General features: G+C 43.2%; 1 protein-coding gene across 44 annotated transcripts in view; it reads left to right on the top strand.

Annotated features, from left to right (window-relative positions):
• Nucleotides 1-2,849: 2,849 nt before the first annotated feature.
• The window catches only part of rims2a (regulating synaptic membrane exocytosis 2a), a 181,721-nt gene continuing 168,675 nt past the window's right edge, over nt 2,850-15,895 (top strand). For 43 of the 44 annotated variants that reach the window (XM_074654666.1, XM_074654636.1, XM_074654665.1 and 40 more), the window contains exons 1-2: nt 2,850-3,191; nt 3,666-3,872. In XM_074654666.1, the coding sequence (XP_074510767.1) occupies nt 3,682-3,872 (191 nt within the window). In that variant the 5' untranslated portion in view covers nt 2,850-3,191; nt 3,666-3,681. The remainder of the gene's footprint in view (nt 3,192-3,665; nt 3,873-15,895) is intronic. The other variant, XM_074654664.1, reaches the window with a different exon arrangement.

The raw sequence follows: 15,895 nt of genomic DNA, 5'->3' as shown, positions 1-15,895 counted from the left end.
TCCGTATGCTTCAAATCACTTTGCCGTCGGACAACTTTGACAGGAAAATCCACTACTCACCAGGATGATTGCTCCCAAAAGTGGCCATGATTTCCCGATGTTTCTGTAAGTTCCAAAAATGGTCAATGTTAGACGATCTGACTAACCTTTCTCTTAAAGAATACAGAGACCTTAAAGGTCCCATATTGTAAAAAAGTGAGATTTGTGTCCTTTATATTATAAAGCAGGTTTAAGTGCTGTATAAATACTGTTAAACTACCAAAACGCTCAACATACGGAGAAACACACACAGCCCGTATTCAGAAATAGTGCGTTTGAAACAAGCCGTTAGGATTTCTGTCCATTTGTGATGTCACAAATCTACAATGTTTAGACCATTACACGGTTTTAAACGTGAACATTCTAAATGTGTCCCGAGTTTATTTCCTGTTGCAGTGTATGTTAATAACATCAGCTGACAGGAAGTAAACATTGACCCTAGCTGTTGCCTAGCAACGCAATTCCGTTGCAATTCCGTTGAAATGCACTAAAACGGAGCGTTTCAGACAGAGGGTAAATACAGGTATATTCAGACAGACAGTATGAGGAAAATAAAGTTGTTTATTTTTAACATTACAGCATGTAAACATGTTCTAGTAGAAACACAAAATACAAGTATGAACCTGAAAATTAGCCAGTATATGGTACCTTTTAAAGGAACAGTGTATAACATTCTGGGTGATCTATTGGCAGAAATGAATATGAAATCCATAATGTGAGCCGAAGAGTGCTAAACCGTGGTACCGCCAGCCGCCGCCTGACTTCCGTTGCTCCTAAAGCAGTGTTATTATGGTAATGATGGCCTCCGAGCGAGGCGAACGGCGTTACCACGGTTATGCACTCGGTGGCTCGCGTTACTGTAGTCTTGGAAAGGGAGGAGTGAGCGGAGGGGTACTCAGTTGGTTGCAATCTGCAACCACACCATTCGATGCAGCCAAATCCTACACACTGTACCTTTTAAGAAAAATTGGAAAGTGTTCTATATTTGCAGGGGTTGTTCTCTACTTTTTGTTCTAATGTGGTGACAATATAAAGTTACTTTTAGCCATTTTACTGGATATTAAATCCAGAGGTTTGTAAAATATCCAGCCTGAAAGAGAGTAAGGGCAGATGTTTTGACTTTCTAGCAAAACTTCAGTTTTGGAATATCTAATTTCCTATTCAATATTAGAGAGCTCAAAATCTGTACGTATATGGGGCCGACTCACTATTTGCTGATGGTGTATTTATTATAAACTTCTAAACTAAGTTTTTGCTGTGAAAACAGGTCGTTTGTAAGAATTCAGACTCCACGCCTAAGTTCCCTCTTGCTGTTTGACTTGTTACAGCAGATCACTGCAATGGTGCTAATTGAATTACAGCCCTAATGAGGTATAGAGGCTCTATCCTCTTAATGTTCTCCTTCAAATCCTATCAACACTGCAGCCTGAGAGAGAGACGGGGCTGTCTTTGGGAACGGGACGGGGATCAAAAGGAGGGAGGGGGTCAGTGCAATATAGGGTGCAAGTGGAAAAAGGTTTGTATGGAGGTTGACACAAACATGATAGTGTAATCAAAGACTGATGCGTCTTGGTGTCTAGAGCTGCTGAAAAAGTCAGTTTTGTTTTTTACAAACAATTTGACAGTTTGAGTCACTGACAATCATTTTCATCATCGATTAATCTACCAGTTATTTTCTCAATTAATTGATCAATCATTTGGTCTATACAATGTCAGGAAAAAGTGGCCATCACATGTTCCCAGAGCCCATGATGTCTTAAAATGTCTTCTTTTGTTTGACCAAAGTCCAAAACCCTAAGATATTCATTTTAAATCAGACAATATTCATATTAAAGGGGACATATCATGCTCATCTTCAGGTTCATACTTGTATTTTGTGTTTCTACTAGAACATGTTTACATGCTTTAATGTTCAAACAACACATTATTTTTCTCATACTGTCTGTCTGAATATACCTGTATACACCCTCTATCAGAAACGCTCTGTTTTAGCGCATTTCGACGGAATGGCAACGGAATTGCGTTGCTAGGGAAACAGCTTGGGTCCACGTTTACTTCCTGTCGGCTGATGTCATTCACATACACTGCAACAGGAAAGAAACTGGGACACATTTATAATGTTTACATTTAAAACTGTGAAATTGTCTAAATATTGTACATTTGTGACATCACAAATGTACAGAAATCCTGACGGCTTGTTTCAAACGCAGTTTCTGAATACGGGCTGAGTGTATTTCTACGTGGATTGAGCGTTTTGATACTTTCACAGTATTTATATAGCACTTAAACCTGCTTTATATAATATAAGACATGAAAATCTCACTTTTTTACAAAACGGGACCTTTAAAGAGGCTGGAGTCCATCATCAATGTTGCCTTATTTGTGCTTAAAATTACTTAAAAATTTTGTCCATTGAGTAAAAAAAAAAAAATATGATGTCCTCACAGTGTAGTGCATCAACACAGCTGACAGGCCTCGTGTGTAGCTGAGCTTTATTATCATCCCAACATGTTCTCACATCAGCTGGCATCAAAGCGTAAAAAACAGGACCGATGGGAGCCACACCTGCAGTAACAGTCATTGTCACTAGTCATGTTCTGTATTTATCCCCCCACCACCTCCTCCTCTCACAGTGCTCATGATGATCTGGTTATGAAATATGCATCACTCTCCTCCTGGTGCTCCGCTGCTCCAGCTGCGCTCCGCTCCTCCACTCCGGGTTTTCTCGGCTGCTATCTGCCTGCTGTCAATGAACATCCAGCGCGTCCTCTCGGCTTTATTCTCCTACGTGTTTCCATCGCTCCGCCTCCTCTTCCTATCTGGAGCTTTTTTTCCCCTCTCTCTCTTTCTCTCTCTCTCTCTCTCTCTCTCTCTCTCTCTCTTTCTCTCTTCCTCTCTCTCTCTCTCTCTCTCTCTCTCTCTCTCTTATTGCATCCATTTTTGTGCATTTAAGAAATCTCCAAGAATTACCAACCTGGAGGAAAGCGAGCTAAGCAGAGTGCCAGAGGAGGGTTAAGAGGCTCCCAAACGAAAACAAAGCAGGACTGGGCCGGTCGGGCAGCATCCTTTCTGATTCCAGCATGCGAGTAAAGCCTCTCTAAAGGATGCCAGCGATGGGTTAGACAGGATTTAACATGACTGCAAAATAAAAGGCAAGAGTTGGTTTTTATCATCTGTATCTTTTTTTTTTTTTTATCCCTGGAAGGAAGGATGGATGGTGTTTGGAATACCTGAAGGTTGTAGCCTCTCCAGCCTGTGTGCACTTCTTTTAAAGGGGCATCTATCTCTCTAATCCTGAGCGGTTATGTGTGTGTAAACATTTTTTGGCGTTTCAACCTACAACAGCTTGAATATTGCGAATCCCCCAACATCATTCGTCTGCAGCATATTTAATAACCCCTTTATGAGCATTTAATACATCTCTGTAATGCATCTTTTGACGCTTATTCATGCAGCATAGTGTAATCCATGTGCATCTGATAGAGGCTACTCCTAGAACCAAGATGTCATGCCGCCTGGTGCCTCCAGCACAAAAACCCCACCGCCAATTTGTAGACTAACACAAAATATATATCAACCCCAGAATGCTGCTGGTTGACGGTGCTTTTTTTGTTGCTTTTTTGTAGCCACCGTGCGTAAAAGATGTCTGCTCCACACGGGCCCCGTGGTGGCCCTGCTGCTGCTGCCGCTGTCGCTGCTGCTGCCTCCTCAGCGGCCGGCGCCATGCCGGACATGCCGGACCTCAGCCACCTCACCGAGGATGAGAGGAAGATCATCCTCGGTGTCATGGACCGACAGAAGAAGGAGGACGCGAAGGAACAGTCGATGTTAAAGTAAGGGGGAGATGTAGTGTTGTGGAGCTTCTGGTGTGCTGGTTGCTGGATGAACCCAGGGTGTTTGTGGGTTGTTATTATTACACTAGTGTGAATTGTCTCTCTCTTGTGATTGTGTGTGAGAGAGATAGAGAGGCTACTGGTGGATCATGTTGCCTCTTTGACATCCAGGCTAAATAGTGTGCCGGTATCGGAGCAGATCAATCCTTCCTCTCCGCCTGGTTCTCATCATCTCCTCCCTTTTTTAGTACACACTTTCTCTGAATGGCTGGTTTGATAATGCGGCATATACACTCCAAACCTCCACTTTGTAGTAGCTACATAGCTGTACTATATTATAATGGGCTGGGTTAGCAGGCAACGGGCGCCATTTTCACGTCAAAAGCACGCCAAACCATGCTTAACCTTTCCACACGCGAACGTCACCGAGATTACACAATGTGACACTGGAAAGATCATTTAAGGTGTCCCGTTTTTGTGGCAATGGTGCACGCGGGGTGTGTGTGATTTCAACATTAAAGTCTCGGTAGATCCTGTCCCCCCCCACCCTCCCCATCATCACCACAACCACCACCACCCCTCTCCATCTCTCCTCCTCTCCTCTTGTGTACAGATGTCGCTCGGAGCTGTTTCAGCACCACGGCGCTGTCCACTGGAGGCTTTTACTTTTTAAGGTGGACCGGACTGTTTCCGCCATCATCGCTTTAACCTTTACTGTGTGTGAGCCATAACTTCTGCTTTATGATGGAGTATCACACACTGATCATGAACATAAATAAAAAAACACAAATTAAAGAAATGGTTTGACCTTATTATGAAAAGCCATGTTAATGAAAGAGAGAGGGTTGTTGCCCCTTAAATATTTCCATCCTGTTGATTTTCTTGTAGTTTTTCAATGAAAAGGATGCACATGCTTGAATAGCATGCACAGGGGGGATGTTGTGTTGCAGCATAGATCTATTGGGCTGATGAGTATATCCACATTCCTGCTATAGTGGCAGGTTTCCTGTTGGTGCTGCTGCAGCCTCCCAGCATGGCTACTGTAGTGACATCAGTGTGAGAGATGTGTGCCACTATCACTGGCAAGCTATTTTAGAGGCTGCTGTTTCCCATCATCAGGTAAACATTTGCACTAAGGCAAGCAGCAGCATAATGGAGTGAAAGTTGTGCAATCCCCCCCCTACCTAGCGCTGCTGCTGCATGATAAACATGACTCATGTACTCCAAGACGCGGCTACCTCGGCCGCTGCGGTGCGTGCGTGCTGTGCTGTGCTGTGTGAATCACCCAGGCCTTTTCCGCCTTGTCCCCCCCACCTCTTCCCCTTCCCCTCCTCCCCAATAGCTGAGTGTTTTTCCCATTTGTCTTTCTCTGAGGTAAAGGGGGATTGTCAGTTTTAGTCACTCTTAGTCTGACAGTGATGTCAAAGCCTTGTCATGACTGAGCATGGGCAGAAGAGGCTGTTTTTTTTTTTGCGAGGGACATGACTGACTGACTGACTGACTGACTGTCTCACCATAATGTTAGGTAACTCTGATTGTAGGCCACACAAGCTGAAAGCGTACTAGACATCGGGAGGTCAAAGAAGCCTTAGTGTGAATCGCTTGCGTGCTAATTTGCATTATGTTTTCCAGTAAGGTTTCTCTCCTGCATACCTTGGTTACCTGGGGTTTTATCTTGCCAGCGGCGTTATACCGCTGACGCTTAACAGCTGACAAAAGACATGGAGTTAATATTAAGGGCTGGCTGCCACCATTTTGTTGCGTTTCAGAGATTCTGATTGGCGAAGGGACCTCTTGACCCCCTAGTAGTAAAGTTTTCTTTCACTATTTCATAAAGCAAGACTATACTGGTGACTGTGTTCTGTCTATATGTACAAGGTGACTCATCATGAGTCACCGTAACAGTAAATCCCCACTTTCTTATACCTATGAATCACACGAGCATAACGTATCCTAAAGCAGCGTTAATATGCTCAGCCCCGGCATAGGTACGACTGCAGTGGATTAACTTGTCATTGGACGGTTTCGTAGCTTTTCCAGCAGCGTCGGGGAAAACAAACACCCACACTGCATCATCCAAACCCTTATAGCCCCACCGTGCATCTGCGCTGCTGTCGCAGTCACGGTCCAAAAACCCACAGCGGGCTTGGATGGCTTTTCGGGAAAGTGGCAGTTTGAAACATCGAAGTGTGTAATCTAACAGAGGGAATCCTGGGAGGATGGAGGGATGGAGGAGAGGAGAGAGAGAGAAGCCTCCAGCTGCAGGGCTTGCCAACTTGCTGTCATCTCATTGGAGGTGCTACAGAGAGCGTGGATGGAAATCCGGTGGTGCTGACTCGCATGTAATTAGCTATACTCTCTCTTAGCCTGCTCATTCTTAGCAGGCCTCTGTGTGTCTGCATGTAGAAAAATGTGCTGCGCCAATGGGAATTGATTTCCGAAAAGTCCATAAGGCGGCGCTCTGCATATCTATATCTCATTCTTAGAATTCTGTCCTAGAAAGCTGCAGCCGTAGAAGTATATTTAGTACATTTTCTACATACAAAAACATGCACCCTGCAATACAGGTGCATTTGTTCCATTAAACAGAAGAGCTATCAGCTATCCTGGCTTTCTGTGCACCGGTGAGTCTCAGAGCAGTGCAGCAATGATGGGTTATGGGACCCCCACCCCCCCACCCCCACCCAGACACTTTGTCTCCCACAGGCAGGCATCAGCTGCCTGTGATGGGGTGACCCACAGAACGCCCGGGGCTCCACTTCTCCTTTCTCTCTGCTCCTCCAGTCCTCTTGGGCTACTTCCTGGTTCTGCTTGGTGGCTCGGAGGGTGGGGGTGGGAGGTGGGGTTGAGCAGGAAGGGGGTCAGGAGGGGGGTAGTAATGTTCTCCATCCTAACTCTGACTTTCTCTTTCGCACCTCTACCCTCTAACACTTTGTCATTGTTTCTGTTTCTCTTGCTGAATATAGTGTCAGCTGTATTAGGAAGGCATGAGCTGGTATTTGAGCACACACACACACACGTATCACACACACATGCTGTATCACCACAGAAAGATGGTAAAACTTTGACCTTTTAGCATCATAAAGCATACCTAAGAGTGACACCGTAACTAGCGTCCCAGTAAATATCCCAGTCCCACCTCTTCCTTGTGTTCAACTCATGAATCGGGGTGACTGTGTCATTCGCTCAGGGACCTCCTTTGACAGCGCTAATTATACTGGCTGCCTTGTAGGAGGGACTCCCACTGAGATGCAGCTCTGAGGTGTCTGCTGTCTCTGCCATCTATTCGGGCACCCCCATTTTTATTATTGCACAAGACAAAGGATGGCCCCGAGTTCACGTTCTGTTTCCTGTGTCTGGGAACATAATGTGTATCGGGAGTTTTTCAGGATGTTTTATCTCAGAGATGAACATTTTGTCCAAGAATCCCCATTCTCATTTTCATTGAAGAACATATTAAAATAATTAAGGTGTGATTTTTGCGGGGATCTGTACCAAACAAAGATGTTATCTTAAGTTTGTAGAATATGATGCCTCATATGATGATGGGCAGGGCATCTCTGCGGCTCCCCATTTTGAAATGCTAGTGCCGCGATATATATTCATATTAAAAGATATTCTTAGTAGTGCTGTGGAATAGGGCTGGGCAATAGTTCAATATGATAATTTATCGTTCAATGTAATCATATCGTGATGAAATCATCTATCGAGATATCGTGATACACAATCGCGTCCTCTAAAATGATAATAACAAGCACATACTAACTCACACATACTACATTTCTCAGAAAATCTGATCAAACTCAGTTAAATCAAACTATTGTTTTAATCTGATTACTCTGTATTTGAGTGCATGCATGTACACATATGTATAGCTGGAAATATGTATTAATTATTCTATATAATTTCACTTGAAACTGTTCATTTTGCACTCAAGTTCTAAATTAAATGAGAAAATATTCTTTGCTTTTCTTTTGTATACAAAAATAAGTTTTACCATGTGGTTATTTCACATAGACTATTTATTTATTGAACTACCAGAAAACATGCTATATCCTGATATATATCGTTATCGAGATACGAAATGACCTATATCGGTATAGAGGATTTTGGCCACATCGCCCAGCCCTACTGTGAAACTACACTTGTGTATTACACTTCCATTAAATTGGGGCACTTACGAGAGACAAAAAAAGGAATGGTCAAAATTGAAGCAGCAGAGACGGAGATATCCCGACTTTTTGTCCATAATATCAAACTCCAAAACCACTGTAACCTACAATTCCCATAATGCAACTTCATATAATCTCTGTAGACCCTGCCATGCCTGGTAAACGCACATTTGTTTTAATTAGTTTGCAATGTAAATTACTTTTAAACAATTGTAGTTTCAAAGGCCAAGCTTAGATAACTCCGATGACATCATCAGAGATATTCATTTCAGACTTTGGGAAGCTCTCTCTCGAGCCACAGAGGACATTATTCAACTATTTTCACAGGCTGAGTAGTGCTCTTCGTATCGAGCCAACTGATCTCGATGTGTTAAGTTTGTGTAGCGTCCCTTTAATTTCAATCATATTGACTAGCCTTAATATAAATACTACCTTATTGCTATATACACTTTTACACTACCTACACTATCATCCCTGTTTACACTATTACACCACACTGTACACTGGGAAGTAATAGTGATGAGAATCCAGTGAGACAAGATATTCATTATTAAGTTGGACATTTCATAATGAATGGAGCTAAATGAATTGTTTACATGACTCTTAAAGGGGTTAAGAGTTAGGAATGGTATTTTAGTGGTGCTTTCACAGACCCATCCATCAGTTCTCTCCACAATGATTTGGAAAAAAAAATCATAATAGTAAGCAACCCAGCTATGGTGAAAGGTGTAGGGGGGGTTGGTGTGTATGTGTTCAACATGAAGAGCATTGACCTAGAATTAGCTTTGATTGATCACATCCCATTTCCTTTTTCTGTTAGCCCTGCACCCCCCACCACACATGCACCCTCGCACACTCCGTCCCGGTCCTGGTCATTTATCTGATAGTGCTAGAGAGCTCAGTGTACCAGCTGGGGTCAGAGTATAGAGGTCCCGTGTCCCTGGAGGCTATAGGATCTCAGCCCCTCTGAAAGACTGCACACACACACGTTATAGAAGCATCAAAACTTCAACTTTTTTGGCACTCGACAGACATGTGGAACATTTTTATGGGCACTGTGAGTGACCAGAAGGTGATGAAAGACCTTAGATAAATAAGGTGGCCAGAACTTGGTGGACAGAGGCAAACCTGGCAACCCAAAGAAAACACACAGTTCTGCAAACAAGAGCTGGAGGCAGAGAAACACTTCCTGATACACTGTGGCCTGTGTAAAGAAAGGAGAAGCAAATTATTTACCAAAATCAAAGTCGAATAACAAGAATTAAAAAAAAAGCTCTCAGACCGAAACAATTAATATTTAAAGCAGCAGTAGGTGAGCTTGGAGCAAATATGATAAAAAAAAGTATATCCTGACAGTAGTGCATGAGATAGGTAATCTGAAAAAAAGCATGTATCCTCTGGTGCTCCTAACAGCATCTGCAAGATTTCACAGACCGGAGGAAAACAACCAATCAGAGCCGAGCTGGAGCCTTGTCGTCTCTGAGCAGCTGTCAATCACTCGCAAACTCTGATCAAATGGTCAAACTAGGCAACGTTGATCAAATATGAATCAATATTCTGTTACTGTAATGCCTATTCCTCTACTCAAATGTTTTCAGAAACATCTTGTAGTGTACTGTTTAGCTGTAAAATTAGAAAGTTTGTGACCCGGCAGCCATGTTGAGATCAGTTGAGGAAATACCAAGCACCGCCCACTAGCTGGAGCACAGCCAATAGGAACGCTCAATAGGAACGCTCTCTCTCTGAAATGACCTGTGATTGGTCAAAGTCTCCCTAGATTTTTTAAAGCCTGTAAACAGAGCCATGAGGAGATGCAGAAGTCTAGTTTTCTCTCAGAACACTTGAATTACAATATGCTTAAAGGTTAATTTTTGCCCAATAATGCCAAAAAATGTCTGCCTACTGAAGCTTTAATTGTCATGGAAGCAACAAAATATTAGAAAATCAGTGAAACAACACTTGAAAGTGTACTGAGCACCGTACAGACGTAGTACAGTATGTTGTAGTGTTGTAGTTTTCTTGCATGCTAAATGATAAAACATCCACTGTAAACCTTGTACAACCTGCTGTAGCAATACTGTACTTTGTTATGTTCATGCCAATAAAGCAAATTTGAATTTGAAAAAAGAGAGAGAGAGAGAGACCTATGGTTGTGAAATGAGGCGAGGCAAAGCTCAGAAGCTTCCCACTGGACAATATACAGTATACTCTCTCTCTCTCTCTCTCTCTCTCTCTCTGGTTCCCTTAGCTCACTCACCCATGCTCGCTCGCCTTCCCATGCAAAGAGCAGATTCTGTCATGAGCGTTCCAGAGGCTCCCATCCCCCATCGCTTTCCCCCCAAGGGAGAGAGGGAGAGAAAGTGTAAGAGTGGATGCTGTCTTGACTCCATAAAGCAGAACGCACGCCAAATGAATACATCATCATGCTAATTAAAGTAACAATGTGTTTTGGTTATGGAGGGCTGGCACGTTGTCAAGTAGTTTGGCTCAGCTGGACAGGGAATCTGGTTAGAACACAATTGCCATCATTAAAATGAAATATAATACATTAAATAATATATTTACAAGCTCATAAGCTATGCCATTGTGGGACTGAAGTGCTCTTCTATCCATCTACCTTTTTTAACCTACTGTATCCTGTACTTGTATGTGCCATTTTATCTCTTCATTTGGCTTTTCTGCTTCATACTGTACCGCCACAGTTGGCTGACAGTGTGGGAATACAGGCTAACTATGCTACGGGACGCTTATAGGATGAGGCTGGTGTTTGTTTTTCTTGTATATTGGTCTTGTTCCCATCAAATCCCATGAATAGCATTCATTTGAAGTTGTGTTTCTGGCCAACTGACAAGTGCAAGTCTAACATCCACTCTCCATCTAGCTCTGTTTTTGTCCTGACCAACTACTGAGAAATAGTATATTGTTTTCTTTAGCTTGCTAAATGCTCTGCTGTGTTCAGTAGCTAGTTGCTAACTTGCACGGTGTGCCATTTGGTGCTGGGCTAGCTGCCAGACGCAAGGTGGTTGAGAGCGGCGAGACTGAAGTTAAGCAGTTGAAGTTGCGGGCCGTAAAACCAAAACAATGAGCTGAAAGACATTTGAATGCTCCGCATATAGCAGAGTGGAACTGTGTTGGGGTGATAATTCTCTGTTTGACTTTACAAACAACCCCTTACACATGACATATAACCATCTGACCGACTGTTCATGTAAAAATATAGATTTATGTAGCTTTAAAGGTGCATTGTGTGTAGGATCTGGCGGCATCTAGCTGTGAGGTTGCAGATTGCAACCAACTGAAACTTCTCCCGTGTGCCAAGCGTGTAGGAGAACAATGGTGGCCGACGCGAAAACGTGAATGTCCCTCTCTAGAGCCTGTGTTTGGTTTGTCCGTTCTGGGCTACTGTAGAAACATGGCGGCCGGCTCCGTGAAGAGGACCCTCTCTGTATGTAGATATAAGCTGCTCATTCTAAGGCAATGAGAACACGATTCTTATTTATATTATACACTTGTTATATATACACCTGTTATATGCCCATTCTTATTATTACAAGGACCTTGAAGGAGGTTATGTTTTCACCGGCGTTGGTTTGTTGGTTTGTTTGTTTGTCTGTCTGTTAGCAGGATTACTCCAAAAGTTTGTGATGGATTTTAATGAATTTTTTGGAGGGGTGGAGTTTGGCACAATGAACAATCCATTCGATTTCGGTGGCGATCCGGATCATGATTCGGATTCAGGAATTCTTTTAAGGATTCCGATCAGACTGAGAATTAAGACCACAGGGTATGACCCCGCCTCCTTCCTTCTGAGAGCAGAGAGATACGTGTGTGGATGTGTGGCGAAACTTCGAGGTGCGGTGGCAGCTGCTGGCTGTCCGCGCAGTGAGAAAGAAAAAAGCGGTAGATGACAGGACGAGAGACGACGTAGTGTAATGTTATACAGACATAACAAGGCTACTGAATGAGAGAGACATCCGCCGATATGTTACACGGAAACACACCGTGTTAATAACAAGCCGACCACCTCACGGTACCGCCAGCTGTGAGCTGTGATCTGTTTTTAAAGTCACGCGTTGGCGGAGGTCTGCGCTCTCCGAGTACCATTCTAGTTAATATTATATTTCATTTCTGCCAATAGATCCTACAAAATGTTACACACTATTTCTTTAAAAAGGCTAATATCACTCAAGCAGGAGGATTTGTTTCCTCAGAGGATTGGTGCACTATAGAGAATATTTATGGCAGTAGTGTAGCACACGTTTGATTGACTCAGAATAAACGACTGCTGCTTATGTTCAGGATGTTAAAGGAGCATCACCAAGTACAACGGTGTGGCTCACTGATGTGTTTTTAACAGGTATCGTTAGCATTAGCGATAGAGCTTTGCTGCACATAAGAGGCTCAGTCAGGCTTTGGCCACTCAGGATCAATTCATTGTTTGTTTTGGTTGTTTCATGGGATTATTAGTTGATAATAAAAGTTCTAATTATATTCTGATGAGTCCCTTACGCATTTTAGGCCAGTGCGAGAAAGGAAAGGAGAGGACACTTAAGGAAGACGGAGCAGAAAAGGAGACGAGAGGAAAGTGTATAGGACAGTTTGGCATAGGAGAGAGGAGAGGAAATGAGAAGGGCCGAGGGTAGAAGAGAGGACAGGAAAGGAGAAGAGGACATCAGAGAGAAAACGAGAGGAGAGACATTGACGTCCGAGATGCTATCAGGTCTCGTTGCTGATATGACAGCCTCAGTCCCCATTGACAGAGCAATCAGCCTGCCATCTCCCATAGCCCTGCTGTTCTCTTGCGCGGCACAGCACAGCATCGGGCTCTATTGTCTCTCAGGGCTTTGTTCTAAATAACATCTGCATTCGTCAGCATACGTTTTATTCTCTTCTGGGCTCTTATCCCTTAAGCAAAGTTTGAAGGGATTTTCCTGCCCCTGGCTGCGCAATTTGAAATGCCCTTGGCAAAACATGACAGTAGGAAAATATTTTAGAACGAGAAGTAGCTTGTGTTAACTAGTACAAGGGATGTTATATATTTTTTAGTAATGCATAACAAAGTGTACACTGTACTGTTTCACTGTTTGTGTTAAATAATTAGTCAACAGTGCCTCAAGCTGCTGTAACTTTTTGATAATGAACTATATTTAAGCCGCTAATGTTGGATTGGTAACATCATAAGCTTATATTAAAGAGGACCTATTATGCTTTTGTGCTTTCCCCCTTTCCTTTAGTGTGTTATATAGTTTTTTGTGCATGTAAAAGGTCTGCAAAGTTACAAAGCCCAAAGTCCACTCCAAAGGGAGTTACTCTCCCCCACAGAAACACTGCTCCTGAACTACCTGAAACGCCTCGCTTGAAGTCCTGCCTTTTTCTTCTTCAACGTGGTGATGTCACCAAGTAACACATTAGGGGACGGCTAGCTAGGGGTTAGCTCAAACACAGCGTTTCAGACAGAGGGTGAAAAAAATAGGTGCTGCAGCACAGCCGGCGCAGCGTTTTTTGAACGGTAAATCATGTAAACATGTTCTAGTAGAAACCCGAAATACAAGTAATTACCTGGAAATAAACCTAATAGGTCCTCTTTAAGATCGCCGTTTCAAGTCCCCAGCTAGAGAAAGCATTGTTTGCAGCTTGCATGTGAAAACTCAATATACTAATTTCCCCGGATGAATGAATGTTTAAAAAAAAGTATATGATTACAGTATTAGCAGACTAGTGATCGTGGACTGAGTCAGAACAGAACCCAACCACAGCTCCAGTACTACAACATCTGGCCTGTTGTTATATAATCCTCTCAGCATGCTGTGCAAGAATAGCCTGAATGACAGCAACACAATGTGATAGAAATGCCGATAGAGCTGAATGGTAGTTTTAGGAAGGGGAAAACTGAAAAAAAAGAGATGAAAATGCAAAAGGTCTAGCCTCAGCCAACGAGAGCGAAGAGAGGAGAAACGTGAAGGCAAAAGGGGGCCACTTTATCACTTTTATTGCCCATCCCACGTCCCCCTCCACCCTGAGTAGAGTCAATGTAGAGGAAGATATACAGCATCTGACCCTCTGAGGGAAGCCCAGTGCTTCTGAGGAACATATGTGCCTGCAATAGAGTAGCTGGCAGCATTGATGTTCAATGTATCTCTCAGAATCCTGGGTTAGTGTGATGATACAGTTTCTGCACGACACACTAATGGGCTTTACACTACGCACACTAATTGAGGAAGCGAAACAGTTTTTTGTTTTTTTTCAGACTGCAAAGGGAAAGCTGTGGGACAGACAGGTGCTGTGTCAGTGTAGATAGGATAGCTAGCTAGTGAGGTGTGGTGCCTTCTCTCTCTCCTCTGTGACATTCCCTCAGGGTTTGTTTTATGATTGTTGAACCCTGAAAGGTCAGAGAGAGAAAGACATCTCTCCACTCAGAGGTCTCGAACCACGTGGCCCAAATTATCCTCTTACTCTGCGGCTGATGTGTGAATCAGCTAAATCAGTCACAAGCCCGTGACCGGGGGTTTGTCAACGCCGCTGTACAACAGTAAAGTCTAGTTGTTTTTGTATGTGTCTGTGTATCCGTTTGTAGTTGTGCATGCATCCAAAGAATATTTACTATAAGTCTGTGTACACGTACTGTGAGCAAGCAAGCGAGTGGGAGAGAGAGATAGTGCGAGACGGTTACGAGGCTGCTGAATGGCCGGTTACTAAAGGTGAAACGTGGCACCAGGTCATCTCAAGCTGACTGCTCTCAAAGAGTGAGAACCCTCATGCTGTTAGTTGAACTATTAATAGTGGAGACATTCAGCTTTCTGCAGTGGCCGGCAAGCAGCCAGGCATCTAAACAGGCAGCAAGGCCTGCGGTCATTTAGGCGTCCAGGAAAGCCAGGCATTAAGGCGAAGAAGCTTACAGGACAAACTCCGATCACCAGGAAGACAGAAGAGTAGTTAATCAACAGAGCTATTGAAAGAACAAGGAAACTGATAAATGCGTTCTTAATTTGAGAAATGATTTAATGTTAATCGTTGTTTTGATAAAGACAGAACTGTTTAATAAAGCCAGACTTGATCCGATAAAAATGGCTAACGTTCATCATAGCTCTGTTTGCCATTTATCATTACAGTCATATCTCGTGTTGCAAAGTGACTAAGTGTTGTTTTGTGTGCTCACTTATTGGCTTGTTGTTCAATTTCAACAGTGACATTTGAAGCAGCTAGTAAAGAGAAATGAACAAGCAAATGTATCCTACACGAAACACTTTGCAGAACTGTTGTTACTTGTTGGTCCACTTATGAATAATTTGTTATAATTCGTCAAGACTAAGCAGGCTAGTGGCATCATGGTAGTTTGTGAGGTAACAAAGTCAGTCAGGCTTCAAGATTCGCTGCATAACTAGATTTAAAAAAAGCTTGCTGTGGATTGCCTCCACACAGCTCTCAACATGGCGACAACTGAGCCAGTGGCTAGCAGCTAACGGTGCAAATGACGGCAACAGTGCCGACATAGCTAACAGTGGAGGGAACTGGAGGGTGGGTGCAACACTTCCGCAATGACGTTATCAGCGATAACCGCCGTATGAGAGCAGTGCAGAGCGGCGGCGGATTAGCTAGCCAGTGAGGCACAACAGAGAGACTCACGTGCACTAATATTCATGCGCGGCTAGATCGGCTACGTGAACAAAGCACAGAGAAGCTCTGATTACAACACACACACAGAGGGAGAGTGACTTCATTCTCTGCTCAGGTAGACATTACTCCTCTATATCTTTATTAGGTAATAGTTGTTTGGTGCTATATTAATGCTCTGAATTTTGAATTTGAATTTTTTTTTTTTTTTTAATTTAGCACCTTTATGGTTGATCAAAT

The sequence above is a fragment of the Sebastes fasciatus genome, chromosome 12 (genome assembly GCF_043250625.1).
Source record: "Sebastes fasciatus isolate fSebFas1 chromosome 12, fSebFas1.pri, whole genome shotgun sequence".
NCBI classification, from domain to species: Eukaryota; Metazoa; Chordata; class Actinopteri; order Perciformes; family Sebastidae; genus Sebastes; species Sebastes fasciatus.
Note: the sequence above shows the minus strand (reverse complement) of the source record. Positions and strands in the feature narration are given on the sequence as shown.